Source organism: Varanus komodoensis, unplaced genomic scaffold (assembly GCF_004798865.1).
Source record: "Varanus komodoensis strain SLA01 unplaced genomic scaffold, ASM479886v1 scaffold38, whole genome shotgun sequence".
NCBI lineage: Eukaryota > Metazoa > Chordata > Lepidosauria > Squamata > Varanidae > Varanus > Varanus komodoensis.
Genome location: NW_025335909.1, coordinates 7977044 through 8002654, shown reverse-complemented (window position 1 = coordinate 8002654; position 25611 = coordinate 7977044). Strand labels below are relative to the sequence as shown.

At 52.1% G+C, this 25611-nt stretch overlaps 1 protein-coding gene across 1 annotated transcript in view; it reads right to left on the bottom strand.

Moving 5' to 3' along the window:
- The window catches only part of CUX2 (cut like homeobox 2), a 117072-nt gene that overhangs the window by 26984 nt on the left and 64477 nt on the right, over positions 1-25611 (bottom strand). Inside the window, exons 2-4 of the mRNA XM_044440953.1 lie at positions 25101-25211; positions 22637-22684; positions 5594-5672 (exon numbers count right to left, since the gene is read on the bottom strand). Coding sequence (XP_044296888.1) covers positions 5594-5672; positions 22637-22684; positions 25101-25211 — 238 coding nt within the window. The remainder of the gene's footprint in view (positions 1-5593; positions 5673-22636; positions 22685-25100; positions 25212-25611) is intronic.

Below are 25611 nucleotides of genomic sequence, written 5' to 3'. Positions count from 1 at the left end.
ATCTTTGTGCCTTGGTTGTGACTTCCTCAAAGGCATGGAGCCAACATGTGTGGAAAGAACAGCAAACTCAAAGTGCCTTTGGTGGAGTGAGCTGCACCAAAGGAATATTAAGTAACACTCTGGCCCGGCAGTGGGCAGACCTCCGGCTTGTGTGATCTACTTGGCCGCCTTTTGATTAGAAACTCAAGGTACGTGACGTGCAGCAGGATGCAAACAAGACGTGGGGCTGGTGTGAGTGGGGGAATACCGAGCATTAAGGAAGTCGGATCACGTGCTCAGCCCAGGAATTAATTTTCATAGCAAGCTGTTCAGAGGCGTGTCTTCCGCCCAGCTCGAGAGTGCTCACTTTACCAAGGCAGGCCAGAGCACACGGCCTTTTGGTCTGTCGGTCAGCTGCAGCGCTGGGAATACTTGGCCGAACGTATTTTAATACCTTTTCTTCGTGAAACTCCGAGAGATCTCTTGAAGCCGTACATTCGCTCTTGCCCACCTTCGCTTTCTTCATTTCTGGCATGCATCCCAGGCCTCGAGAAGGAAGCAGGGGCCATCCCAGCCTGCCTGGGTCTTCCAGGACTTCAGTCCAACGGTGCACGCGAGCCAGGGAGCGGAAGCTGCAGCCCTCCAGGCCCTGCTGGACTCCATCTCCCACCAGTCCCAGCCAGAAGGAGCAGCGATTGAGGGTGTGGGAGTTGTAGTTCAGTGTTTGGAGGACCACAGGTTTGTCACTCCTACTGTGGGGGCCACCCGAGACCCCTCAGAGAGCCCGTGGGGGGTTAAATGAGTGGCTGCTCTGTATTGCTTCTAGATGGCTGATGGGAAAAGGTGCCTGCTTTGCTGCCCTTCTCCTTTCTTCTCCCTTTGGGGCTACTTCCTTGGTTACACTGATACTGGGAAACCCGAACAGACCAACTAATAAGTACTGGAAAGTCAAACTGGGGAAGCCCCTGGACAACGAACAATTGATTTAATTTTATTGCGTTCAGTGGAAAACTCACAAGAGAGCAGCTGATTATTGTTTTTAATCACAGCAAAAGAAATCCTTGACAAAACCCCGAGAAACTCTGCCGCTTAAAAACACGAACTGCTGATTTGAAATGCAGCCACGAGGGGGCGCTGTTGACCCCCTGTTCACCGCCCACAATTTTCCCCGGGAGCAGATTTCAGACCAAGCAGGAAAGGTACGGGGAGACCGTTTCCCGCTCTGTTCATTTCAGGCTTTGGGACCGTATACTATTGACTCTGCGTGGCTTCCAGGTAAAACAGATAAAATGCTTAAAGACAGGTGGACGAAAGGGAAATAAAACGCCTTCAGACACCATGCTGCAACGGAGCAGACAAGCGCCAGGTCCAGCGGACCCCGTTTCAGTCTCTGGGCCTCATTCTGGCACACATCTGAGGGTCTTCAAACAGAATAGTGCAATGCGTGCTTTTTGAGGGGGCTCACCGAGACGTTTGGGGGTCGAGGTCTCTTGGATATATTTGCTGCTTGGAGGTCTTGGGCTCCAGGGGCTACCTGCAAGTCCTCAGAGCCCTTCCACACCTGCAACCCAGGGCCGGGCAGAAGGTAGACCTCAGGAAGGTCTGCAGAGCATCCGCACGCGTTTCCTGGTTGTCGGGCAACAGCCGTAACAAGAAGACTCTTCAACGCCACTAAATGGAGCAAGCGGGGCTCCTCCCCCGCCCCGCCTGCAGGAGAAGGGGCCCCTGGCCACCCTAGCAAGTGCCTCTGCAGGCAACCGCACGGCGCCAGGCCAAGAGGCCATGTGGGTCCTTCCAGAATGCACAGCACTGGGGAAGAGAGGAGAGAGCAGCCGCTGCTTTCTGCTTTCCCTGAATTCACCTCTCTTTTTACATACAAATCCACCCCTGGCTTCGCCCCAGGCGTTCTTTTTCAGCCGGCTTTCTGGTTTTTCTCCCCAGAGGGTGAGAGGGTGGGGGTGAAAACTTTCCGGTTGTTGCTCATGTTAGATAATTGGGAGTCAGAAACTCTTGTCCATCTGCTGCAACTCACACCGAAATCTACCAGTAGATCCAAACCCACCTTCTGCTCACCTGATCTAAGGCGAGTATTCGGCAATTCGAACTCACTGCAAATCTTATTTGATCTCCCTGCCAAGCTCCAAGTTTTCATGGGGTGACTCCCACAAACATTTGCAAGCAGGTCATGACTGTCTTGAGGTCTAGCAACTTGAGGTCTCCACAAAGTGCAACCTTGCACCCAAAGCCACACATTTTCATGCTTTCCGCAGACTGCCAGCCCTGCCCTTACACACCAAATCACTTTTTCTAAGGCACATGTGTAAGGGGCTTGTTGCACCTCAAACACAATGAAGAAATCAGCCATCACCGCTGCCTAAGTCAAACAGAAGGCTTAAATCAATCCATTCTCAAAAACAATGGCATTAATTATGTTTTTAGCATGATTTCACTGCTTCCCTCCACCACTACCCCCTTCCCGGCCCAAGACAGTGACACATGGAGGCCCATCCCGCTTCTCCCTGCCACATCTGCGTGAACAATATCAGAAAGATTTACGATATCTTTTTCTTCCCTTAATTACAGACACACAAGCTCAGGCCCACTTTATCAAAATACTTGCTGAGCAATCACGCTTTCTCGCCGCTTGCGGTTTGCACTGACAGAAGCCACTCAAAACAAAGAAGGAACCATTAACAGTGTCAAATCAGGAGCCTGTTCTTTGCACCTGAACTCCTCTGCGAAGAACACGCGGTTGCAGGAGGTGCGCAGGTGCCCCGCCTGCCGGGAAGCTTCCCTCTTCCCACAGCGAGGAGGGGAGTCTGCTGAGAACTGGCACGGGGTTCTTGCTGGCCGCCCCTAAAACGCAGCTCCCAGGCTCTGACTGCGGGATGAAATTTAATGAGTGCCGTGGGACAGCGAGAGAGGCACGCTCAGCCCGGCTGAATTTCCCCAAGAAACTATTCAACTTATTTTGTAGCCGCATTCTTAAACGGATGGGAAATGGATTGATGCCACGCAGAAGCTGTCTCCGAGGTCTCCGGTGGCTAGGAGCTGTGCCGAGTCAGCACGGTGGCACCTAAACGGGGCAGGTCTGGTCCCACTAGAAAGGAGCGATTAAAGGGCCTTCCTGATTGGGACTGCTAATGGCCAAATCTGGGCACCGATCCAGAGCACGCCTTTTCTCCTCCCAGGGAGCGTGTCCTTGCGGCAGGCACGGAAGCCGAGGTGCAGCAGGGGCTGATCGGGAATGAAAACTGCTCGGCTGCATGGACTCGATGCACAGACCGGCCGATCCGGAGGTGCCGTGCGCCCACACCTGCCTGCACCCAGAGGGTCTCCCGGGTCCAAACGGACCGCTCTCAGATTGGGCGAGGCACCAGTCCCAGGCCCTGTGGCCAAGCAGGTGCTTTGCACGCGGAAGGACCAACATCTGGTCCTCAGCATCTCTGGGGGGGCGGGGGGGGGGCAAAGCCGGTGGCAGCAATACTGGGCCAGACGGAGCCCAGGTCTGCCCCACAAGCAGCAACCTAGCTCTCGGGTCCCCTGGCACACTCGCCTCCCTTCAGCTCTGCGCTGCCGGAGATCCTGGTCTTCTCACTCCTCAGGCTCACAATGCCTGAGCTCCTGGCTCCTCAGAAACCTCATGCTTCTTAATAACTACATCTTTGTTTAATAAAAAAGAGCCTCAGAGGAGCATACAAAGATGCATAAAGGGAGCAGAACACAGGAATCCATGTCAGAATCAACAACCCACCCGCCCATACCCACACATTCATACACGCACGCATGCACGCACGCCAAAAGAATCGAGAAAGCGACAACATAAAAGGGTCCACAGTCTCACTAACAAAACTAGTCTTTCTAAGCAGGTATTCTGACTCTTTTGACTAAAACAGCACTGCATCAACCAAAGTAATTAACTGGAGCTATTTTTTTCTTAGAGCCATTTCTGTTAATTTCTCTGTATGTGCCACTTCGCGCATTTGCTTTCTGAAAATACTTCAGGCTCTCTTTTGGAAATCCCCAAATATTTCTAGTATATCTGAGTGGCCCATGAAAATCGACTGACGTCTCCCTTAAGGAGTTTGTCTCCTAGAAATCTGAGAGGCTGTCCTGTCACCCTGAAGAATCTGAGGATTGCCAGGCCAGAGTTGGTGCACACATGTGCAAAAACAAAAAAGTTAAAAAGAATGTATATACATGGACCTGCAATATTTAGGTTGATTATATCAGTTGACTTAATTAACCAGAAGTTCCACCCCAATTTCAAAACAAAGGAAGACCCATTTAGCCCCCCTCTGGCTTCTGAGATTAAATCAGGTATATCTCACCTGTTTGCCAGCTTATCTTTGCAGCCATGAGGACTAGTAAGTTGTTTTCTCCCAAGATTTCAAATTCCGAACTCTGGGCTTGCAAGTTGCAAGGTAGAGGACTGAATGCACATCACCCTGCTTATATTTCTAAAATCCTTTAGCGAAACGCGCACAAATGCTACTCACAATGAGGAACACCTGAGAGGTCTGGCCATATGCACTGGAATTCTTCTGAACCCACCCCCAATCCCATCAAATCTAAATTCCATTGTCTGCCCCTTTGCTGGGAAGGGAGTTCAGTCATCTCGGTTAACTCACCGTCAAAGAGACAAGCACGGATCACTGCAGCGTTATTACAAGGCGTGAGCAAATGTATTCCTTTTTTATTGTCAAGATAGATTTGGCTCAGGCACTGAAATACAGCGATAGCAAAAGATGTTTCTACTTGTCTGTTGCGCCGCACTTCAAACAGGAACACAGGGGATGCCAGCTCGCCACGAAGAGAGCCGATAGGCGCGGCCAACACAACGGAGCAAATGATGTCGGTAGAACACGTATGCTCGGCGCTGAAATCCATCAGTCAAAACCGACACAAATTTCTGTGCCAGGAAAAGCCCAATCTTATTAGGAGGGCTGAAAACTTTAATTGACGAAGGGAGATCCCTGCTTAACGGGGCAGCCTCCCTTTTCCAGAGCTTAATTGTTGTTAATACAGTTTGTAGACAAACAGCAGGCCCCATCTTGGAAGAAGTGTTCCCGGCACACACGTACATACTTGTAAGATGGAATACCTCTTCTGCAACGGTGCATGCTGTGGCATATACACAATAAAGTTGGCATTTTCCTGCAGAACTAGGGTTTCACTCAAGAAAAAGTGATGCAGACTGATGCCCACTGCTTCAAGGATATATTCAGCATCATAGGGACTAGCGACATGCTTTAAAAACAAATGAAATTAAGAGATGCCCAATCTGGACCAAATTTCTCATTCGCTCCCTGCTGTGTAACCTCAAAACAGGAGGCGAGGACATCTTCTACAGGGCAAAGTCTCGTCCCTTTTCCGACATCATTTCCGGAGAGGGCAGCTTTGCAAAATCTATGGGCAGGTGCATAAAGAGCTGCAAAATGCAGGTTCCTACTTCATGTTGTCACTGCATGAAAAGAGCATGAAGGCCCTAGCAGGCATCTTTCCCTTGCATTGTCTGCGAGCAAAGGCTTCCGGGAGATCACCACGGAACACTCCGAACAATAATTCCCCCCCTTTTAATCAATTCTGCGAATGAAGCCGAGGCCTTCCATACCTGGCGCTTCGATTAATTGCTTGTAAACACTCAGGAACGCCGCCTCTGCTTCCTTGCTTCTTTTACTAAGAGCAACCACCTGAGGGGAACATAAAAAACAAAACAAAACAGCAATACAGAAGCAATCAAGGAGAAGATACTATCTTGTATAAAACCTGCGCTCGGTTAAGACATCACAGATCTCGAGTCCGCAAGGGGAAATTGCCCAAAACTCCTCGGTGCTGTTTACCAGAGATGGCCCAAGATACGTGGGTGCCTGTGGCAGAAAATTAAAAAGGCCCCTTCCTTAAGTTGGTAGGAAGGCATCAGACACTGGTGGCTTCGCTCGGCAGTTGGGGAATCAGGGAGGTTCAAACCACTTCCCAGTCACAACACTTGCCGCACGACCTGGGCCAAACGTCACCTTTTAACCACGCCTACCTCGCAGGGTTGTTGAGAAGATGGAAGGTCAGAGGACAGGGGAAGAACCCTGCCTGCCTCCAAGACGGACTGCAACGGAGCATGGGTGCGAATACCATTACATGAAACGGCACTCTCCGGCACTCAGAAACTTATCTGGAACTCTCGCCCGTGAGGCTCTTGCTTTTGGCTAGGCAAGGATGCCACCTTGCCGGAGGTGGTCCAGCATTATTTTGCCTTGTATCACCTGATGCTGGCGAAGAATCCTGTGGCTGTGGGTGAGGTGAGCTATCTGCAGAGCTCCTCTGTCCTGTCTGCTCTCGCATCTTGTCTGGCCTGCTATGGGCCTCGGGCTGCTGGGCTGATGCATGAGGGCTGCGCTTCCTTCGATGTTAGCTCACCGCCACTCACCCCGTGTAAGAGATGCAACCCTAAATCCCACAGGCCATAGGAATATTTTCGGCTAGCCATGTTCTTTTCAAAAATGCCCGAGCCCCTCCCGTTTTCCAGAGATCAACTTGAAAACAAAACAGCAAGAAAAATGAGGAAAGCAGAATGCCCCCCCCCCCCGCACTTTTTAAAAGAAGCCCAACTGAACGTTCCCTTTATACACAATGCCAGGGCCGTTTCTGGGAGTCGGTGAGGAGGCAACGAGTCAATAAAACCACCCGCCGTGTGGCCCGGACCTGTGAAAAGCATGAGCCATGTGCTCTGTGAGGAAGGCTTTGGCCGAGAAAGTCTTGTGGGGCAGCCCGTTTGTGAGGTCCCAAGCAGCCTCTGCCAGCACGTCAGGGCTGGGCTGTGCTGGGCACAGGCCACCCTCTGTCTCCGCGAGTCCCACCCTTCTCTCTGCAGCCAGGGGCTTCAGCAAACTCACACTCCAAATGTGAGCTGCACTTCAGCTCTGTCCCCCAGCTGCCATTCAAACTGGCAGGTAGACCCGAGAAATAATTAATTAATAATAATTAATGTCAGACATGCAGACTGTCCCCCCCGTCCCATCAACCCTTCCCTAATAGCTGGGGGCAAGTGTGTGCGTGTGTGTTTGCGGGGTGGCCACAAGACCACACACACTCAATGCCACGCCACGCCACGCCAGCAGCACTGGAATCCCTCCAGGGCTCTAACGGGGCCACCGTTCTGTGGATCGCCCAGCGTGGTCAATGGTGCAACATCAAAAAAAAGATCCATATAATCGCAGTTTGCTTTGCCATAGAGCGGGGAGACTATGGCCGGGCGACGCACAGCTCTGTCTGCTATTTGGTTCCAACTCTGGATAGGGCCGGGGTTGGGGCTGGGTTGGGGTTGGCCAAAGGTAATCTGTGGCAGGCGAACCAAAGCCTGCAAAACATTCTTCCACCACCAGCTCCACATACAGAGTCAATCCTCGTCGTATCCAGGCCAGCCTAGACAAAAGCCCATTGATCAGTGCCAACAGACCTGGCCTGGACGGACCGGGGTCTGGCTCCCTGGACTTTCATAACCCTGGAGGCCTGTGCAGCCATCCTGACCTTAGGCACGATGGAGGTGTCCCCCATGGCCTCACCCACCCCCCGTTAAAACCGATCAAGACGGTCACCGCCACCTCTTGCGGTCAAGAATCCTGCAGCAGCTGAGCAGAGAAATGCCTCTGGCTTCCCCTGCTGAATCTCCAGGCAGGCAGATGTGTGCGCCCCCCCCCCCGCTGGGTTCCAGCGTCAAGAGGGACTCACCGTCCCCTGCCGCCATGAAGAGAGCCGCGCTGTGCTTGGCCCACCCTGCAATCCCCTCCTGCAAGCTGGGTGCCTTTTATCCATCACGACTAACCATCACGGAGGCACCTCTCTGACGCCACGGAGTCTTCTTATGCACAAGTGAGGCCACCTGGGTCAGCAAATTCCATCCTCTGGTTACGGTCTGTGTGGAGGAAGCCCTCTGTTTGTGAGCCCCGAAATGATGCCTGTTCAGCTAACATTATACATACTTTGGCTTATATTCCTCTGCGACAACAATCCGGCTAGTTCAAGATCTAGCAAGAAGTTTCAAGAGAGAAACGCTGCACAGCCAGACTTCAGTACAGTTCAGTATCCGAAGCATCCCTTTCCGTGCCTAACGGCTCCTGAACTTGATGCAAATTGAACGAAGGTGCAACCTTCAGCCCATTTGCCCGTCTCTGCCCAGTGCAGCATTCAAAACTGTGCCCGCTGCCTTCGGCAAAATTTGTAATGCTCCTGTAATGTAGTGCCGTCATAAATCTTTGATGCACTCCGAGTAAATAAAAATTATAATTTAATGCTGAGGTTTAAATAAAAAATCAAATTCTACCCCTTTGTTTCAAAGGTGTGTGTGTGTGGGGGGGGGGGGTCCTAAGAGATGGATGCCTGTTTCTTCTCAATTCACGAGAAAAGCTGCTACCGTCACCAAGAGTGTTAGGTATGGAAAACACATTTTTCTTTCTCTGCTACTTTAGAGAATACAGTTGTCTTCTGACGACAGGCTTAATGTCTTCAGGAAGACCCCGACAGAACGAGGGCGCACGCACACACACACACAAGATCACCCTCATTTGCATGCCAAGACCCACAGCGACCCCCATGCCTCAGTGATCCTTATGTTACTCTCCTGCAGTCAAATGCCATTGCACTGAGCCCCCTCTGCAGACCCCTCACCTTCTTCTGACTGTGCTCCCCTTATTTCGTCATCCACTGCCCAGCTGCTGGGCCCACGTGACTCAGAATCTATCAAACACTCTGTGTATGTTCTAAAAGCTTGTAGTTGGCGGTGAGAACTGCTTCCCAGTAGCCTGCTGTCATAAGTCACTGCAGGGGTCCTGGGTGATCTTTCAATAAAACTGCTGAAGTCCAAGGCGAAAGGGGTCTTTCCTGACTGAACCCGGGTATCCTCGTCGCAGCTGCCATCAAGGCTTCCCGGCAGTAGCCTTCCGTCTGACTTGGCAGGACAGTTCTTAGAAAGCGAGTGGAGAGATTCCAGGGCTTCTAGAAACTGCCTGAAATGGAGAAGGGCACGGGATAAGGCAGATGAGAACACGGGACGGACAATATTTCTCATCGGTCTGTTCCGTTCTCCCTTTCTCCACGTCAGCTCTTAAAAAGCACCTGCAGGCTCTTTCTTAACGTCTGAAGTCAGTTTTTGCCCCCCTGCTAAGGGCAAGGCTACACCAGTGCGCTTGCGTTGCTCCTGCTCGTTTAAGAATTATGTACTACACTTAACCTCGCAGTGTCCCTATGCAAAAACCCACGGATATTTCCCAGCTCCATCGGACTCCAGCTGTAATTAAAGCTTTCTTTGGAACTTTGGCCAGGAATGTTGTGAGTTGGTCCTGATGGATTTGCCACCCAGCCCTTGCCCAAGTCAGAGAAATGTCACCTGTCACCGGTCGGTTTTCGCAGGGGCAGGAAGACGGGGGGAAAGCGCCGCATGAAACCAGGCGGCACAGCAAGACACAGGAGGAAGACAAATGTCCCCTTCTACAAAAGAACTTGGGTGTGTACGCACCTCGAAAGCTGTCTGATTTATCACAGTTATGAATACTGAAATGACGCTCTGGGGAGAGTGAAGCAGAGGAAGTCGGCCGGGCGGGGGGCAGGGCGCGCAGCGGGGGCAGCTGCACGTCTTGCACAACCGCACCGAGGCTGGCAAGAGCAGCAGGCGTGTTGCCGACAGCCAAGCCGAGTGGGTCGCACGGCCCGTTTGTGCACCCGCGTCTGAACCCAGTGGGGTCTGTTTTCCAATACTTTGGGAACCCTCCGAACAGCATCACTTCCCTTCGCTGCTCCTCCGACCCCAGCATTTGCCGCAGTAGATCAGAAGAGAGCCATCACGTCAGCCGCCAACAGTTAAAAGAACACAACTGCATCACTGCCAGGGTCAGCTCATTGAAATGCGCTCGGACAAGCCAGAGGCAGACCGTGGCAGAAATCCACCACACTGGAGTCGTGTTATGTTTGCATGCTGCCAGGTCTTGGGAATGCTCTAAAACCTCAGCCTCCTCGCCCGCTGCAACAGAATAACGCTCTGAAATAGGACTGTGGTGCAAGATGTGCAGGCAGGAAGCACTCACCGAGCTGGCCAGGGTCCAGTCCTGCTTCGATCCCCACCCCCCCAGCCCCACCCTGGCTGGCTCCACCAGCCACACGCCCAAGTGATCCCGGGGCCATGCCAAAAAAGTAAAGAAGAATTTCCAGAGGGAGACCTGTGCTGCTCGGAGAGGTGAAAACAACGCACCTTGTGCACCTCCAAGACTAACGAAGGCTTCATGGCAGAGGCACAATGGATGTGTCAGTTTTGGGTGCAGCTGAAGATTTTAGCTGTTTTTAGAAAGGCCCCGCCAGACTTTCAGAGTGGTGAGTAGGCTCTGAGTGCGCCTGGGCAAGACTCCCCGAGCAGGGCTGCTGCTTCCACTGGCCTCGACACTCGCTGCTCTGCTCCTCCCCTGCTTGCTTGTCTCTGCTGCCACTGGTTGGCTTGCAAGGCAACCAACCTGGGAACAGGTGGACAGTGGCCATTCCTTGCCTTTTCTCTCCTGCTGCCGCCACAGATCTCTGGACCAGAACAGGGGGCCAGCAAAGGAGGCGGCCAGAGTGGCTAAGGATGGGGCAGCTCCAGGGGAACTTGCCCGTGGCCCCCGCAGGGGTGTGGGCCCTCCGAAGGTGGCCGCCCTGCCTGCCCCAGGTGCCGGCCTCCAGTGGCCGTCCTGTGTGGCTAGCCTTCCAGCCACCCTGGCCAGGGGATGGCCGAATTCCTGTCCGGCACGAGGATGGGGAAGAGCTGGCTTAGTCCGACACGGAGGGGGACCAAGGCCCAGCTGAGCTTGTCACAAGGGGCAGGGGCAGTTCTGGGGCATCCGAAGCTTTGAACAATTCTGACAAGATGGGAGTGACTTTGGGAGAAAGGCCATTCCTAGCTACCCTGCTCTATTCTCAATTGCAAACAGACAGCTAACGTATGCAGTGATTCTGCCACCACTGGGAACCAGCAGCAATGCTATTAAGGAACAGTCGCCACCATTCCAAACTGGCTGATTTGATAATTATCAAGCAAGGTAGTTTCTGGGGCTGAAGCAGCTCAGCCAAATCTATTGAATCTAAAGGGTTTGAACAGGGAAGGGGGAAGGAGGTGGATTTTATTTTCCTGCCCCCCCCCTTTGGTACTGCTCATAAAGCCTTGCAAACCTTCCACACAAGACTGAATTTAAATTGCTTGTCATTCAGAAGAGAAGCTGTACCAGTCATTTGTAATTCGCCAGCCACCTGAGCAAAAACCGCCCTCTCTCCTTCCCTGCTCCCAGGCATCGGAGCACAAAGATCACTTCTCTTTCCCACCCCCACCCCATCCCATTGTTAAGCGTTGCATAAGCCGTGGTCTTTTTTCCCTCAGCATCCTTCTATGCAGGCCTGCTTTTTCTCCCCTGCTTATGCTTCCATAATGGGACATAAATTTTTTGCAAAGAGTTTCTTCATCAGTGCCTACAAACCAAGGAAGCCCTCTGGGTCATTCATTTAAGGCAGAACCCTGGTTCAGCCACCAGGCCTCCCTGGGTAAGCTCTCCTCTGCAGCAGCCATTCCTAGTTTTCCTAGTTCACTGGCAAAGGTGATTCCGGTACTTTTGGCACAGGAATAGGAGGGAGTACTTAAAGCAAACCCCCCATAAAGGAGCTGAAGACCAGAACTGGGGACCCTAAGAGGCAGGCTTATAAATGCAAGGCTTGGGTGAGAATTTCATTGGGGTTATTATCTTTAGCAAGGACCGATCGAACTGAAAATTCCTTTATAAATGAGATGGAAAGGACTGGCAATTCAAAAGCTGTGTATGTGGGAGAAAGCTAAACTGTCAGGTTCATTCATTTAGGGCCAAGGCGTTGAGTGCTTCGCTCTGGAAAGGCTGGGTTTGAATTCCAGAGTATTCAACCATGTTTGAGATGATGGATTTGGCTGCCATCTCTCTTCTTCTGACGGGCAGGATTTCTCGTCCTTAAGAGCTACGTGGCAGGTTCACCCAGGGTCCCCTCTGTGCTGGGAACAGCCGGACCTAGCGAGTCTGGCTGGTGCAGATGAGGAGAAGGTATAGATTTCTTCATGGATTGTACAGAAAGAACTTAAGATATCAAAAACCTGAATGTGGGGTGAAGCAAACTGGACAGATGTGTCCATAGTGAACTTCGCCCTCAGGCTGAGCCATTACTAAATGGCTCACATGGGCACATCCACTGCTTCTATGAATATTCAGTGCTCTGTGCTTCAGTCCAAGGAGAGCTTCCTTCACAGGGAAACATGCTTGGGCGTTCAGACAGCTCTAATAAGATCATATGTTTTCTTGCCTCTCAGCCACTCTTTCCCACTTCAGTCATTATACCAGAGTTCTTTCTACTGCGTTCTCATACCGAAAGAAGGAAGGAAAAAAAAGATGGGAGAAGTTAAATGTCACGGTGCAACTGGCATTCAGTGATTAATCAACCAAATGCTTGCTTTTTACATGGTTAAGGCTTCCCCTGCCCCACCGAGCCCCTTCTGGCTATTTGTGAGCATGGAGTCAACTGCACGCAAGACGGCCGAGCCAGGCGAGGAGTTCTGGGGCAGAAGGGCGTCCTCCAGCTATTGCTTTGCAACGGCTTTGGGAGAGCCAGTACTGCAAGTCACGGCAGCCAAATACAGGCCACTTAAAGCCAGTGCGTTCCCCTCCGCCCCATCTGGACCGCTTGGGATGAATCACCCTGAGTTTTTAGGAGTGATACAGTGGAGAGCAAAGTGGCTTCTGGCCCAGATCATTTCATTGACTAATATGGAATAGGGGGCATTAATCGGCTGCAACGAGGTAGCACAGACTGCTTCTGCCTCCCTGCTAATATTCCTTCTTCCCTTACTCTCTCCTTGCCTCACTCTTATGCGGATATAGTGACCCAGTGACAGGGGCTGCTTCCAGGAAGGGTGGAATCCAGGGTCCAGTTGCCCCTTCAGTAGCTCTGCGGAAATGATTGCTTGTCCACACACCCTCGGAACTGCCTTTCTCGGACCACGTCATGTGATCTGCCATGCGCTGCTCCCAGGCTGAGCACCAATTGAGCCTTGGGGACCAGGCGAGAGCTTGGGGGCTCAAACCAGGAGCTCCGGAAGAAGGTGCATCAGCCCAGGGAAACCACGTGGCTTCAAGAGCCGCGAGGGGAAGGGCTGCCTCTGTACAGCTGCTGCTCAGCCTGAGCACCTTGCCTCCCTGCTTTGCACCCTGGCCACCTATTGGTGGAGTCTCCATCTCCCCAGCTTTGCAGAAGTCCCGGACTACAAATAGTGCAAAGACCATTGAATAGTCCTGCCGGTTAGACAGTTCTAGAGTCAAGCCATGTAAGGAGATTGTTGGCTTTTGCTCTCTGCTGAGACAACATTCTCCTGTTGCCCTGGAGAGATTTCCTGCTGGCAGGACTGTCTTGGAACTAACCAAGGGCCTATTTTGCCTGCCTTGATCTGACTGCCAGCAGGCCCCATCAGCTTTTCCGGCAAATTTCTAGCCTCCACAGAACAAGAGACGCCTGCAGCAGCTTCCCGGGCTTGGCCACGGATTGGCACCTTGCCTGGGAGCAATAAGCAAGGAACAGGACGGAGTCGTCTCCCACAACCATTATATGGTCCGATTCTGATCACAGTCTCCGCATATTCCGTCCTTGCTCAGCCCCCTCCCGCCTCACGTGCCAAGCAAGACTGCAGCCCCCTCTCACTTTTATACATCGATGTATCATTAACTTTTCCCCCTTGTTTCTTTCCACCATGTGCACCAACTCAAGGTGAGAGAAAACATAACTGCGCTTCGTACGACGCAAGATTGATGAATTACATTTCTGCTCCAGGTCCTTTCCATGGCTGGTGACTTTCCAGCAAAGCAATTATCACCGTAGAATGCATAATGGCCTAATTAATTACTACTGTCAGGCTGGCCTCTGTGCGATGATTATACCTTATCAAGCCAACTTTTTTTTTTTTTTAAAAAGCAACATTTGGAAGCAAAAATATTATTGTAATTGACGGGTTAAAAAAAGGGTTAGATGCCCACTCTTCGCTCTCCTCTCCACTCCCTTTATCTCCCTGTTGATATTCTGCCCCAGATCAAGGCATAGTTAAACACAAACAGATAAAAAGCACAACTGCTGCCTGGTCTAATTGCAGCTGAAGGAAGATTTGGGCTGCAACAAGCTTGCTTCCAACACCCCAAACTGGTGGTGATTATATTTTAATGTAAATTGCCACTCAACAAGAGATATTTAGTGGGGGAATCCTAAATACCAGTGAAGCTCCTGCTTCCTCTGGGGATCCCAGAATGCTAGTGAAGATGCGGATAGAGAGGGGCAGTTCGTGGCCTTCCACTTCTCCTTGTGTACCCTCTCCATCGTGACAGCCTCGTTGGGGGATGAGGGCCATAGGTCAGTGGCAGAGCACACATCCGGCATGAGCAAGAATCTGGTTTCAATCCCCTGGCACATCTCCCCGTAAATCCCAGGTGGGGAACCTTCATCGTTCGGGCTGCATTTGGCCGGTCAGATCTGCCCATCTGGCCAGCAAAGAGCCAAATTCTCTCCCAGAAGCCCTGCTTAAGAACATTTTTCCTTGTTTCGCTCCCTACCCACCTTTCCTGGGCTAGGGAGTGCGAGGGATGGGGAAAATGGGCTTCTGACCGAGCCGACCTCTCTCGAGAGGCCAGGGCAGGGCAGGAATGGAATGGAGTATCTCGGAAGAGGGCATGGCTGGCTGGAACCCTGAATACAAACACTGCACAAGGCAACATTTTGTTCCAGGTCTCCTTTGTCTGTACTCTTCCTCCAAACTCAGATCCTACAAATACCAGTGTATAAAGTGGGTAGGGTCTGAAAGGGCAGACAACGGGGGTGTGAGGAACACATGCCCCAGGGACCATGCCCGTGAGAACGGAAGGAGCACTACTGGAAGGGGCCTCTTCCTTCCCTCTGCCATGCCCCCATTCCTTTGGGGTGCCCACTTGTTTGCCTTATAAAATGCCTGAAATGGGGCTTGCAGACTGCTGGCGTATGGGATCTATTTTGCATTATTCTAGACAATAAGGTCCCCCACCAGAGCCAGCTGCAGAATGGCAGAATTAATTACCGAGTGCACATCAAAGCCATGTATAGAATATAGACAAATCTACATGCGAGCTACCACACCTCAAGGATGCAAAAGCATGGCTCTCAAAAGCACCGCTAGAGAGGAACAAAGGCCCAGCCAAAAACAACCGATTCGCTCTTCTATTTTACGGCTAAAGAACTCTGAGGCTGAGTGTCAAGCACTGAGCATGAAGACAGCCACAGTGTGGCTTCTTGAGTCGTTTTTATTAAAGTACGGGGACACATGGAGGCCCAGGACCCACAGATCCCAATCTGCTTTCTGCCCAGCCCTGCCACAGATCGCCTTTATTCCCGGAACTGCAGCGTAGGTGATTTGTTATCACCAGAACCCACCATGATAGAAAAAGAGGCATTGCCAGCCAACGAGGATAGATGCAGGAATCCCAAGGCAGGGCTTGCAATCCAACAGCTGGAAGGCCAGATGTTCACCTATCCAGAACTGGATGGGGACAGGTCTGGGCAGTCCCTCTGAAGACCAAGAAGACCTCCAGCAGAACCACAAGCACCAAAACAAACCAAAACAGAGCCGCATCTGATTCATACCAAAAAGAGCAACCGCAAGAACCTAATGTATCTCATTCATAAGGGGGCCATGTGTGTTTCGCGAATTCATGGTTTAGAAAGGAGGTGAATTAATGAATAGGTATGATCCTTTTCGATGATGCTATTTCAAGTGCGAAATATACTGAAGATCTGCTGCAAAGACTCACTTAGCTAAGGAGAAAAGAAAATAATAGAATAGAGGACAAGAAAGCTTTAAATAATTTACTTTGCCAAGATGATGATGCTGAATGAAAGAAAATTGCTGCTGGCCCTTAATTTTGTTATAATATTTCCTGACAGGCACAATGACGCTCTGGCAAAGATCCTGATATTAGAAGCCAAGGGATGTTAATCTCATTAGAACTTTCTGAAGAGGCGCTTTGCCTGTCATGGCAAAGAACGTGGCACAATGTGGTTTCTCTGCTTGCTGGGATCCCATTCATGTTCGGAGAGCCGGTGATGGTTGTACACGCAGCGCCAAGACTGTGGGACTAATGACAGAACTTCACATTGAGGGGGGGGGGGGGGGAATGACCAGCAGCCTGGAGAACAAAAGGGGTAATTGCATGTTGTCACAGAACCCCCTTGCTCAAAAAAGGCCTTCCCTCCAGGATTTTGCAGAACTTAAGTACTCCTGGCATGTTGTCAATGTCTGTTGAGGCAACTTCCAGATGTGGCACCACCTCCATTTCTACCACGGTGGAGTCTTTTGTGTGTGGTAAGAAGTGTAGAGAAACCCAGGATCATCGGAAGGGAAGCCGCCATCACCTGGGCTCCCTTAAAAAAATTAATGCACGAGGCGGGGTGTTGCACAATAAAGCCCGATTCGGAAGCATCGCTAGGTAGGTGGAACGCAACTGACACTGCAGGCTCGGAGGCTGAAATCAATGCAGCAAAGACGTCGGGAAGAAGCAATCTTAGGCCATTTAATCTGGGCAGAGAAAATGAACCAGCCTCGAAATTCCCGGGCATCAGCAATAGCCGGTGAAATTCTGTGAAAGAGACGGACAAGCATCCAGGAGTGCCCATGGGGAGCACCGCTGAAGAGGGCTGCAGGGGCAGGGCTGCTCTCAGAAGCTTCTGGGGCTAAGCCCAGGAGTCCCAGCTCTCCACACAGCGGCCCTGGGGCAAGGCACCAACTGTGCTGGCTGGGTCACCCCTCGGCCAGAAGGTGGGATCTGTCTGAGCCCTGCTGGCCACTGGTCTCTCGCCTAGGCTGGGAAGTTGCCCAGCCAAGCACGGCCTTCCTGGCCAAGGCTGCTGGCGGTGGGGGGGGGGGGCTATCTGTCCCACTCCTCAGCTCTGCCCCCCATCTCGTGTCTCGCCTCTGACAACCACGTACGGCGCAGCCTTAACCGGTGCTGTTTCGCAAACATGGTGGGGATGTGAACATATAATGGAGTTTTGGGAAGGGGTTTCTAAAGAGAGTAGTAAAATATTAAGTTTAAATATTGAAATACGCCCTGAGATCGCATTACTCTCAATATTTGATAAGAAACAATAGAGTTGGAATAATAAAGAATTAATAACAAAGTTAATAACTCCTGCAAGATTAATCATAGCTAAGAATTGGAAAGTAAAATATGATTATCAATTGTGTGATTGGTATAGAGAAGTTTGGAATATAGCTGTTAATGATAAATTGTGCCATTAAAGTGAGAAAGGGGGATATAAAGAAAATTAAGTTTAACGAGATTTGGGGTGCTTTTCTTGAATATGTGTTGGAAAACGGGAAAGGATTTGAACTGTCAAAAGAATCATTGCAATTTTGGAAGGGGGAAATGTCCTGAAATAATTTTTGAATGATTTTTTTTTCTTTAACACATATCTTATGGTTCTGGTGCTGGAGTGCACAGTATTATTAAGATTTACTTTAATTGCATGTTTAATGTTATATTTTCTATTTAATTTCTTAGTTATATTTTGGACTGTAAAACATATTAATTTGTTTGTTTTTACTTCAGAGTCCAACAGGTCGCTGTCCAGAGCTCTTCCAAGCCCAGCCTTTCCCAAGCGGATTCCTCCAGATGTGTTGAGGCACAACTCCCATCATTCCCAACAAGCATGGTCAAGGATGTCAGTCCAACACTCCGGGAGGTTGGGGAAGTCTGACCTGGGCATTCCAACATAGAACCCAGAACTGCGCACCTGCTGCCCTTTCCCAGGAGAAGCCTGGCTTTCCTTAAAGGAGCAGAAGCCAGGCCCAATCCTGAGGTCCTCATGGCGCAGAAGGGCCTCCAAAGCCACACTCTGTGGATGAACCGGGACTCCCGTGGTAGAAGGATCCGGATCTGGCATCTTCATAGCTCTTCTCCCCGTCGTCCCATGACCAGCAAAATCAGAAAGTGGCAAATTGGCAAAATAATTGATGCAAAAAGAAGAGGAGTTTGCAGAGTTCGTACATTTGGGATGTCTGTGTGTGATTGTTTAAGTGCAGAGGGGTTGCAGTCCCATCCGGTCCCCCAGAATTGGCCCAGGCCCGTCAGATTGAAATTGTTCTCAGGGTGCCCTTTGGTGGAAGCAAGCTCCAGGGCACCAGCCTGCCTGAAGTCTCTCCTCACCGCTTGGACCAGTGGGACGGATGGGGATATGACCCGGAGCTCAGTGAGACAGAGCCAGGCCAGCATCCAAGGCTTTGTAGGGCCAGGAGGATCCCTGCCGGACCCCTTGTGCAATTCGGGCACATCGCGAGAAGACAAAGTTCACTGGATAAAACAAAACAAAATTCACTGGATAAAACAAAATTCACTGGATTGCTGGGGAAAGTAAAAAGGGAGAAGAGGAGGAGGAGGAGGAAGACCATGAGGTGGACTGGATCCATCCAGGAAGCCACAGCCTTGGGCTTCATTCATGACATCCTCCTAAGTCAGGCTTGACTTGATGGCACCTACTACGAGATCTTTTCCCCCTTAAGCCCAATTTGTGTTGATTTGGGAGTCATAAACCGTAACTGTGGCCAGTGAGTCCTATCAAAACATTTGTAAGCCCTTCCAGGGCTCCTGTGCTTTTAATTAAATGTTCCTGCTTGTAAGATGTCTGAGATTAACGTTTCACAGCCTTTATTTCACCCTTGAATATTCCCTCTTAGTTGCCCTGGTGGCACTTTCTGTTCTCATGGGGGGAGAGCAGACCACAGGGTTAGTTGGGGGGGGGCACCAGTTTAGATGTTTGGGCACAGAGAATGTTTCACCTTAATTTTAATGTACTAAAACTTTTAATTTAGATGTTTTCATCCATCCAAAAGAAGAAAAAGGAGGAGGAGGAGGGGAAAAATAAAGTTTCAAATAATGACTGTAATAAATGAAGGTAATTAATTGTAGTTTGTTCCTTAACTGTCTAGTCAGCTTAATTTTACCTTTTCATCTAATAATGAGAAAATAATTTTTGTGCTCCGAGGGTTAATGATATGTAACTGCAAGAGCTGCTAATTGCATGTTGCAAACTATTCATCAGAATCCCCATCTGTGCTACTTGATTATGTTTGCTAAATTATTGCTTTGAATTATCTTTCATAAAGCAACTTTTGTAATTAGCAGGGTTCTGGCTTTGCTCTTTTCTCCGTCTGCGAGGAGATTCAAAAACTTTGGCCATTTCATGCTGTCGCCACTCCACTTCCATCGCGGGCAGCCTTTTGTCTCCCTCACGACGGAGAATCGGAGCTGGGTTTTTATTTATTGAATCAGGTCACAGAAAGGGAAGTGGCTCGGAGGGACAATTTGCTCTTTCCCCAGGGCACGTGTGGGGCTGCCTGAGGCCCTGAGCCCCATAAGAAGGGCCAAGCAAGGTGGTGTTGGGGCCTCTCTGGGGTGCAAGGGGAGCCTGAGAGCGAGTGGGCCAGTGGACGGACGGACGGACGGACTCTGCATGTGGGTGTTGATCGGTTCGTGCAGCTGATCCCGGATCCCCCTTCCGTCTGGATCTGGCCCTTGAGGCATAACCTCCGCCCTTCCAGAGGGGCAGGGCAGCAGCAGGCCCTTCCTTCTCCTCCATGGTTAACCCTCCAGGGCCGCCATGCTGGGGCAGGCCAGGGCAATCCGACCAGCATGGCGCACCCGTCTGAAGTGCCGGCTTGGCACTCGGGAGAGCCGGGCTCCCATCCCTGCTTGGCCCAGTGGTGACTTTGGACCAGCCCCTGACTCTGAGCTAAACGTGCCTCCAAGGCCTGTGGAGAGGGTAGACTGGCGAGGAGGAGCCCCGCAGGCCAGCTTGGATTCGTGGCACAATGAAATGAGCAGGGCCACCGAGGTAGGAATCCATTAGCTGCCCCAGGCCAGGCAGGGCTGGCCTCTCTCGCACGTTCACGCACATCTGGACCCTGACTTCTCCGTGCCTCTGGAGAAGCAGAGCTTCTCTGCACCACCAGTGAAGACGGGGCCCCGTTCTGCAGAGTCCAGGCGGACAGGTCACACTTCTTACTTCCCAAGTTGGGACCTGGAGGCTGGAGGATTCTCAGCCCTTCTCAGGGCTGAGGGAGGGTAGCCGGCCCCTCCAAGACGTTGGCCCGGGACTGCTAATGGGCCAGGGTGACATGGCGCAGCCGCCTCTCCTCCTTGGGCAGGAATGCTTTCCATGAGGAGCCACCCACCACCCCTACCTGCCACATCCCTCATCCTCTCCCGAAGATCTAATGAAGTCTATCGGGAAAACAGGCAGTATTTAAAACTACTAGAAATATATTCCTATTGTTATCACTCTCTTATGTGTTTATGCCAAGCATTTCGGAATGAATCAATACCAGATTGCCCTATAAATAAATAAGCATATCAGTAAAAACTGGGTAATAAAATGAAGTGATGAAAAATATGGAAATCAGCCCACATTTGTGTAAATCCAGTTATTGTTTACTTTAATATTTTTCTTTATGCCATTATGTCGTTCCAAAGAGACAGATTTAAAAGTAACACAAAGCTCGCAAGATGACAGGCTTCTAATGTGTTGTTGCCGAGTGCCGGCATCTCTCTGGGGGTTTCGAGCTAAGTATGGTAGGAAAAAACAGTGCAAAAGGCGGAACACCTTCTCCTCTCCCGCCTCCCCGTCCCCAGAAGAGGGATGGCCTTTTAGGAGCATTCCAAGTGTGAGATTTCTCCAGTGCCTGCTTTCGTTCTCTCTCACTCTGCTTCCCCATCACCCCGTCTTGGCGGAATTTAAATCTCTCAGAGCCACGGCGGCACCTAAAGCCAAACTAGATCCGATTTCCCACACACACACGAGCGAGTAAATGAAGGAGTGGCACCAACACAAGGCACCGCTCCTGCTGTGCAGCTCAGTAGCAGGAGGCACCAGAGTCTGGAGTCACTGGGATGTGCAAGCAACAAAAAACCCCAGGCGACAGATTTGCGTGCAAGCTGCCGGGCACCCGCACCTCTTGCACGCGCACCTTCATGGAGAAGGCAGATCACCAGGTGCAGGTGCCTGCTGCACGCGGGCCCCCTCTCAGAGGGAGAGCGCCGCCTCGGGCCCCGGAGCGCCTGCGTCAGGCGCGCCTGTGTCACTGCCTTTTGTGGGGTCTTGGACTAGGGCCTGGAGAGGGGATTGGCCGCGGGACCCAGCTGGGCAGCCAAGCCGGTGCTGCTGCAGGGCCTTGCTGTGGAGGGAGCCATGGGCCCACCTCCGTGGTGCTCCAGAGCCAGGTCCGGCGGCCCCCTGGCAGCAGATGGCTCCACGGGGCGTCAGATGACATGGCACACCGACAACGTTCAGGGCCCGACTCAAGCCCGGCTTGTCACTCTGCAGGGCCATTCTCAGACCGTCCCTGCTTAGGGGCTGGTTGGTCAGTTGGCCGGCCTGCTCCCGGCTCACCTGCCCACCCTCACCTGCACGCTGACCTGCCGCCATCTCTCGCCACCCCCTCCCATCCACTGAACAGGCTCTGGCGGAAGGGGCACACAAGGAGGCGTCCCCAGGGCTCTCCCCCGGAGTGCGGAATTGCCTCTCTTTCCCTGGGAAGGCGCTCAAGCCGCTTTTCCCGGACACATCAAGTTCAGCGCTGGGCTCGCTGGCAAAGTGCTCACAAGATGGTCTGGGGCTGCCAAAACGGGAGGCGGAAGCACCTCGACTTTAACTTGGCACTCGGCGATTAAACACGCCGGGTGTGTGGCCTCCCCTTTCCCATGGAGGCTCGGAGAGGAACAGCAGGAGGGCAACCACGGGGCCCTGTTGGATCCCAGCTGCTAGCGTCTGCAGTGAGGCGCACACCTGAGCACCTGCCTGTTCACGAGCCACCTTTTCCTGCGCCAGATTTTAAGGGCTGGCTTAAATTAAGCCGAAAAAGAGATGGGTGAGAACATCGTTCTTTTTTTTAAAGGAGAGGTCACTAGGATGTGCATAAAGGAGATGGAAAAAACTTGAATGTTATGCGAGAGAGGGAGGGTGGGAGAGGGAGAGCACGCAAACGGAGACACGGCCGTCTACACAGAAGTCTCTTGACTGCGTGGCCCTCGGGGTGCCTGCCCAGTCCGCCATGTCTGTGGTGCTGAATCAGGGTTGCGACTATTTTCCGGCAGGCTCCGCATCACATAGCGCAGCTCCCCGCATGGAACGTGGAAGGAATTATTGAGAGACATGTTGTTTTCCCTGCGTGTTCTGCAAATATTTCCACCAGCCACCGTAGATCATTCTGTCTGCCTTCACCCTCTGACACAACTGGGACAGGATAGATACCAGAGGCAGAGGGTGGAGCTACTGACGGCGATTAAAGCGCCAGAGCTAAAGGAGGCTCTGGGATGAAGGACGCTGCAGGAGCTCAGCGGCTGGGCATGCCTGCAGAGGCAGCGCAACACACCTGGAAGACACCTGGATGGGGAAGGTGTTTTACAGCCTGGGCTGAGGCCTCCCACCCGGAGCCAGCACTGGGCCCTGAACCTGCTCTCGCTGTGCCTTCCTAATTCGGCACCCAGTTTCCATCTTGGGTCCGCTCAGGTGTTTCCTGCCGCTTTTACAGGGGTCAACAAGAGCACCTTAGGCAAAGATAGTGTCTTACCTCCGCTTGGAAACTTTTTAAGACAGGAGCCACCATATCGCAGACCTCCTGAAAGAAAAGAAATAGTGCGAGTCTTGAATTGACTAAGGCGCGAGCGCAAAATCGCTTACTTGGTTATTCCATCCCTGCACTGCTTCCCGGCTGGCTCACAACAGAGCCTGCGGGTCGAATCCGGCACCCTGCTGGGCGGCAGGGCCCAAGGCAAAGTGGGTTGGCCAAAAAGCCAGACTGGCGTAGCTTGGCCCAGACCCCTGACCCCGCCAGGCAAGCTCTTTCCACCTTTTAGTGGGGTGGGGGCAAAACGACACAAGAGCCAGAAAAACGTCCATCCGTGGCGGGGTAAAAGGGGTCAGGATAGGGGAGCAGGTGTGGCTTTCTGGAGAAACCCCGAAGGCTGCCATCCTGTCCAAGGCTCAGGCTCGGCTTCCCTGGACAGATGCAACAGGATGCTGGCTAATGCAGCCCTTGAGGTCTGGACTCTAACTCATTTTAAATTGGGCTATCACCTACTGAAAAGAAGCCCGGATTAATTGTACAAGGCTTATTCGACTAATTAACTGATTACATTTGCATACTGATGACTGGGATAATAATTCTGAGTGAGGGGAAAGAACATTTTTTATAAGTTTAGATCAGCTGCCCCAACCCGGTGCCCTGCTGGACTGGGCAGCAATTCCCATCATCCCCAGCCAGGGAGTTGTGGACTCAGACGTCTGGAAGACACCAGAGGTTGAGAAAGGGTAACTGAGGTTGTAAAAAGCAGAAGCACGTCTCTTGACAAAGATGGCCCCAGCCACCCACGGTTTATCATGGCACTTTTTAAAAAGCTCTATTATCCTATTAAGGGTGCCTTTTAAATCCATCTAAAGATTTTAGTAGATTCATTGAATCGATAAAGCCATGAAAGGTTTGCGGCCCTAATATCGCAGGACTTGCTTATGGCGCTGTGCAAGACCGCAGGGTGGTGCTCGGAACACGGATGCGATGCGGCTCTCAGGTCCCCGGGGATCCCTCGGCCAGGGCTAGGCGTGCCGGTGGGGGAGAGGCAAGCCCGTACCCGCAGCACCGGGCCGGATGTTGGGCACCCCCCGAGGAGAGCGGGGCCTGGAAAGCAGGCGGGAACACAGTGTGAGGCGAGGACTGTCGCTGCTGGAACGGGGTCTCTCTGGCCAGGCCCCCTTCTGGGGATGAAGCGGCCTCTTGACCGCTTTCGGAGAGCTGCCAGGCGGGCTGCACTGCTCACCCACATTCAGCCCTGTTCGCCCATCTTCCCCGTCTCAAGCCACGGGCTGTAGGTCCGGTGTAGCAATGAGACGCGCGCATGGCCCATGCCCTGGGCCAGAATTAAGATGCAAGAAACCCGAAGGAGGGACGCCAATTCACAGGCGGAAGTGGCCACCTGTCCTTGGCCCGTGGCTAATTTTGATACCAGGCGGGGCCCACACTCGTTTCAGCAGGGCTCCAAGGACACGGACTCCGTGGACTGAAGGGTTCCTTGGGGCACCAGCTGCCAGGTCCCGCTTTTGCCGACGGCGTTCACGGGGGAGTCCGTGGAGGTGCTTGGGGGCACCGGGGCCCCTCAGCGACCGTGCTGGTCCCCTTAGCAGCAGGAGTGGCCTCGTTGAGCTCAGAGGAAGAGATGTCCTGGGGCAGGGCTTGGGCATCCCACGAAGGGCCCCACTGCCTGTCTCCCTGTTATGCCGAGCCTTTCCTGACCTTCTGTCCTCAAGTGGGTTGGACTCAAACTCGCCGTGTGCCCCGGCCGGCCACGCTGGGAGCCACAATCCAGCACATGGGAAGGGCACCGGCTTGGGGGAGGGAGGACAGAAAGCTCTGCCATCCTGCCTTCCCCCCATCTCCTCTTCCGCATATAAATGCAAGCAAGGAATATAACCACAGACTGGCATGAAGTGGCATGTGGTGGGGGGGCGGGGGGGCCTTCAGCCCTCAACTGGACTAAAATAAAATGCATTCTGCGGAGAGACAGCACGGCAATGACAACAGCAAACACCCAAGCGGCGTCCCATCTGCTGAGAGAGGTGGCCGCCAGGATTTCTGCTTTTTATAAACCATCTGAGGAGAGCAAGAGCGAGAGAGCCACTTTCATGGTAGAGGCTTCCTGGGGCGCACGCCCACGACTCCGACAGGGATGCGGGGAGGGGGGCTCTGCCTGCCTGCCTGCCTGCCACATGCGCCACTCAGCGCGCGTCAGGATCCGGCCTCTCGGGCCCCTTGCCACGGCAGTGCCACCGAAGACCGTCTCCATAAGCCATAATTGAACTCTTTGGGCTATAATTTGCCTTTGTGGCTAATTATCTTATTCTCCCTTTGTTAGTCACTCAAGTTGGTGCAAAACTTTACAAAAAGCCCTTCCATGCACACAAGCCCCCGATTCACTGAATGGGGTTGGAGGGGGGACATACCTACCCACCGAGTTAATTCTGTAATAGCAAATATACTGTACCTCAGGTACATTTTTCTTAAATTCCCGGCTGAGTTCAATTAAATGTTTATGAGAATGCTCGCTTTCCTCCTGCCGAGCTGCCAGTTCAGAAGCAACGGAATTAAGCTCCTTCTGGAACAAAACCAAAACAGAACGCACGCACACAAAGGGGGGGGCAGGGAGGGAGGGGGGCAGGGAGGGAGAGAGGGGTTGTGGCATTTTACATTGTGCATCTCATACATAACATTTTCCTAAGCCAGCTCTTTCCCACCAGTGACTTGAAAATCAAAGGACGACACCGTGTGTTATGGGGCTTTTACTCTAATGAGTGATGGAGCCGTGTGTCCAGGGAGAATTCCTTTGAAAGAGGAGGCACGGGTGAGATCTGCCCCCGGCCCCCAGGGAGGGCTGCAGGCCACCCGCACAGGGGAGCGCGGCTTGTGGAGTGGGCGATATCCCCCTTTCCCTGGACGATGCCTCCAGGGAGGTTTGTGATACAAGAAGTAAGTAAACATGATCGCAGGTCATCCAT